We start from the raw sequence: 4,895 nt of genomic DNA, 5'->3' as shown, positions 1-4,895 counted from the left end.
ATTTGGTGAATGTGAGAGTGTGAGTGAGGGAAAGATGTGAGGGGGAGGGGGTGAGAAGTAACGTAATGGGGTGTCGTCCACTTGCAATTATTCAGTAGGTTTCTGACATCTATAACACAACATTATTAAAGTAGCATATTTTACAAGACTTTTACAAGTCTTCTGTGTGCAAATGATAGATACGTGCATATTGAATTAAGAGCAGAGTTGTTCAAACTCTACATTTGAATGCAAGTGAATTTTACATCTGTTGGGTTGTGTTTTGAAGCGCCATTTTTGTCATCCAATTGGCAGGTGAGTGTTTTTTCATTTATAGGCATGACTAAATACGTATGCCCATTCTTTTATAGGCATGACTTAATTGATGTAGCTTTCTATGATTCTATAGGGTCTTTTTTTTACATAAGAATGAGTGAGATATGATTGTGTATTGGTTTGAGATAAGATATTTGAGAACATGAATGAACAGTCATACTTGTTTATATGTTTCTGTTTCCTTTATTTGGATGTATAATTAGTTACCGGTTTTCAGTTTTCTTGGACCTTTTCTATTCTTTATTTTATTTTTGGCATATATTTTTCGAATTAAGCTTTTACAAAGTATAGTTTGAACGAAACATGATGAAATCACAAGCAGACACAAGACTTAGTAGCACAAGAATCCATTAACAATTATATTATTGTTATAAATTAGCAAGATTTTGKATCCAATGTGATTTGATAATTATTCTATAACATATCTGATCGAACCAAAATCTAAACTGTTAGATATAGCTTTCTCCTAATTTGATTTCACTTTTACAGATATTGTGTAATTCATGGAGGTTGTAGTTGACTTAAAGATTCCACTTGACTTAAAGATTCCACTTGAGAAGATACTAAAAGCCACAAACAACTTTGACCCAAGAAATTTCATTGCCAAGGGTGGATTTGGGAGTGTGTATAAAGGTGTTCTCTCATGGTCTGATAGAATCATCACCGTGGCGGTGAAGAGATTAGATCCTWATTCTGATCAAGGAAATCAAGAATTCTTGATGGAAATCACAATGCTTTCWAGTTATAAACACAAAAATCTCGCCTCTCTTGTTGGTTTCTGCGACGAGGGTGCAGAAAAAGTAGTTGTTTATGTGCATGAGAGTAAAGGGAGCCTTGACCGCTRTATAAGAGATCCAAGCCTCACCTGGATGCAGCGTCTTGAAATTAGCATCGGCGCTGCCAAGGGATTAGATTATCTTCACGATGGTGTAGGACCACAACATAGAKTCCTACACCGGGACATAAAGAGTGCAAACATTTTGTTGAATGACGATTGGGAAGCAAAAGTATCGGATTTTGGATTATCTAAGATAGGTCCCTCAAATTTACGGAATACTTTTCTAGTTACCAATGCTTGTGGTACTTTCGGCTATCTTGATCCAGTATATTATAAGAGCGGAGTTCTAACAAAGAAATCAGACGTATATTCATTCGGAGTGTTATTATTTGAAATCTTGTGTGGGCGACTGGCATGCAGCGAAGAATATGAAGATGGAAAAAGGTTTCTAGGTCCATTGGCTAAAAGAAAGTATGAAGAGGACAAATTGGATGAGATCATTGATCCCAATTTGAGGAAGCAAATGAAGTTGAATTCACTTATCACATTCTCCACGATTGCATATCATTGCTTGAAAAGCAATCGAAGTGAACGCCCAACAATGGCTCAGGTTGTTGAAAAACTTGAGAATGCATTTTCACTTCAAGTAAGCTTTCATTAATGATAGTTCATGTTTCACAGTGTGCAGTAGCATTTCCAATAACTTCTTACTTCTATATTTCACTTTGTACGATTATTTATTTTATTCGTTCTTTACGTTCTTTGCAAGGCTTCTCTCAAAATCGCCGAAATTGCTCGGGTTGGAGTATGGGGAACTAAATCTAGTGGAGGTCCCCAAAATCGTTGGGCTTTCCTACTTGAAAAAGATCATAAACTGAAATTTATAACAATCGATCATGGTGATCTAATATACTCTCTCATGTTCACTAGTGAATCAAAGGGTGTTTTGTACCCTTCTAAGAAGGCTGGTGGGTGGAATGGTGGAGACACAGTTTCTAAGGTAAACTCGCTCTTAACAAACTGATCACACACGTCATTTCTTTATTTTCTTAGATTTGTTATAGTTAAAAGCATTGTTTATTTATTTTTTATTTTTTTGACAATGCACTGCTATTGCATGAAAGGTTATGTTTGAAGACGACGAGGAAATAATTGGGATTAATGGAACAGTTGGGGTAACGGGTAGTTACACAATAATTTCATCACTATCCTTCATTACGAACAAGATGACCCATGGACCTTTTGGTCGTGCAACAGACACTCCTTTCTGGGTACCATGGGGTAAAGGAAATTTTGGTGGATTTTATGGCTTTGCTGGATACTATATTGATGCCATTGGTGTCTATATGAAAGCTTCTTCTGAAGAATTCGAAATTGCACGAACCGGAATTTGGGGAACCGAATCTCTTGGAGGTCCCCAAAACCAATGGTCTTTCCAACTTGAGAAAAATCATCATTTGAAGAAGATAACCATTGATCATGGTGATCTAATATACTCTCTCATGTTCACCACTGAATATAGGGGAATAGAGCATCCTTCGGACAAGGCTGGTGGTTGGAATGGGGGAGACAAAGTATCTGAGGTTACATTTGTTATATTTTTCTCGTTTTCTAAATCCGTTGATTTCCTAATTTTGGCTTTAACTTTTCCTTTGAATTTTTTATTTTTCCATTGCGGCTCAGGTTACATTTGCTTGGGATGAGGAAATCAGTGCTATCAGCGGAACGGTTGGAGTCTCAGGGGGTTATACGATAATATCATCCCTATCGTTCATCACAAACAAACAAACCCATGGACCTTATGGTCGTGCATCAGGAACACCTTTTACAGTACCATGGGACAAAGGGACATTTGTTGGATTCTATGGCCTTGCTGGCTATTATATTGATGGCATCGGAGTGTATTTGAAAGCAACTATATGACCAGCCATCTTATGCTAAGCGCCTAAGYGCAACGTAGAAARAACCTTTTCTTGCTATGAATTTTTAGAATCCTTAGACATTACCTTTGTTGTGCACGTAAAGATTGTTGCATAAAGAACAAAATGGAGAATGAACTTCTTTACTTTGACTTCATTTCTCTTCCATTTCAATGCAATARGTAAGCTATTTATATGTAAATGGTTTTCTCGTACATTTACCCTCTTATTAAAACACAAGACCCTTCACTTTTCACATTCTACAATTCTTCACTTTTCTAGTTGGTTACATGATTATGAACCYAGACAATAAAACAAGCTAAAAGTTAACATATGCATAAATGCATAGTAACTTATGCAAGTTTGTTTATTTCTTATGTGCACAATGCTACCCAAAAGTAAACGTGTTCCTTACTTCCAACCTTTCAACATTTTTTCTTGAAAACTTGTCCACTTTGGGACATGGTGAAAATACTTGCCACTTGATCTTTCGTCTTGAATACTCAACACGTATATCTCCTTCATTCACCAAGTTCCCTCAAGAAATAGTACCAAGCGCGGATGTGCTTCCTCCTTTTATAAAGAAGCGGATTGAAATAGTTGAGCTATTGTCACAAAGCAAAGTGGTTGACTTGTTTTACTTTTTATTAAGATTTTCCAAAATTCCACGAAACCAAATCAACTGACATTGTGCATAAGTTGCAGTGATATATTAAGCTTCTATAGTAGAAAGTGCCACAATTTGTTGTTTCTTTGAACTCCATTATATTGTGCCACTTTACATACCTAGAAGTGCTTCTATTATCATTAATAGTTCCTGCTAGGTCAATATCGATATAATCAAAATTAAGAATGATTTCTTTAACATATCTCAATTATCTTGGCAACGTCCCAATGATTTGAATAAGGCTTCACCATGAATCTACTCACCAAACTAACAACACAAACGATGTATGGTCTGGTAGAAGTTAGATACATCAAGTCTCCGACAAGACTCTTGAACATGGTAGGATTGACAAGTTTAATTCCACCTTCTTAGATAGCTTCAAACATGTGATGCATGGAGTAGAGAACGGATTAGCATTCTCCATCTTGAACTTCTTGTACATAACTCTCTGGAAAATAAAAATTCCTTTTCTGGATTAATGAACTTCAATGCAAAGAAAAATATGAAGTTCTCTCAAATATGACATAAAAAATTCTCATTTTATTGAATGATTGAATGGATACAACATCTTCACATCGTTTGTATTGAAAACAAGACCATCAACACAGAGACCAACAATCACAAATCTTCCTTTAAAATCGCCATCGATGTAGAGAGTATGCTCATGTGTTCATTTTTGAAACCCATATTTCTCAAGGTAAGAATCAATGTGACTATATCAAGCTCGGGATGRTATCTTCAACCGATATAAGACTTTCTTCAACTTGTATACTTTATTCTCTTCTCCTTTCATGATAGGTGATGTGTTTTACATTTATACCGCAAGTATACAAGTGTTATAGGTCAATCACATTGAGTGATAGTCTAAGTGTCAATTCAGCTATAAATCATAACCAACTATGTGAATAACAAATTAGGGAGGTGTTTAATAAACTACGAACGATATAAAAGAAGCAAGTAAATAGATGAAAATTAAACTACAACATAAAAATTAATTACTATCTACAATACAAAAACAAGGTGGACGTATCGGTGTGGAACGGGTTCATTTTGGCTATCATGAGGGTTTATCTTTCTAAAAAACATTTTAAACCCTCTCCCAGGTCAATAATACCTTTCTAACTAAGTCGGTCAACCACTTCTGCAACGAACTACTAATTAAACTAGAAGCATTAGGATTTTTATAAACGTTTCCCATAATTCTTATTTTTACCTA

At 35.6% G+C, this 4,895-nt stretch overlaps 1 protein-coding gene across 2 annotated transcripts; it reads left to right on the top strand.

The window, feature by feature from the left end:
* The first annotated feature begins 191 nt into the window (after nucleotides 1-191).
* Nucleotides 192-3,164, top strand: LOC112507065 (probable receptor-like protein kinase At5g59700). Of its 2 annotated transcripts, XM_025111471.1 has the most exons (5): nucleotides 192-294; nucleotides 805-1,739; nucleotides 1,863-2,093; nucleotides 2,218-2,676; nucleotides 2,777-3,164. In XM_025111471.1, the coding sequence occupies exons 2-5, from the start codon at nucleotides 819-821 to the stop codon at nucleotides 3,014-3,016; spliced, it is 1,851 nt and encodes a 616-aa protein (XP_024967239.1). In that variant the 5' UTR covers nucleotides 192-294; nucleotides 805-818; the 3' UTR covers nucleotides 3,017-3,164. The 2 variants fall into 2 exon arrangements, with proteins under 2 accessions (XP_024967239.1, XP_024967240.1); XM_025111472.1 differs by lacking the exon at nucleotides 192-294 and having other exon boundaries at nucleotides 577-1,739.
* The last annotated feature ends 1,731 nt before the right edge of the window (nucleotides 3,165-4,895 follow it).

Source organism: Cynara cardunculus (genome assembly GCF_001531365.2).
Source record: "Cynara cardunculus var. scolymus isolate 2C chromosome LG 2, CcrdV1, whole genome shotgun sequence".
NCBI classification, from domain to species: Eukaryota; Viridiplantae; Streptophyta; class Magnoliopsida; order Asterales; family Asteraceae; genus Cynara; species Cynara cardunculus.
Note: the sequence above shows the minus strand (reverse complement) of the source record. Positions and strands in the feature narration are given on the sequence as shown.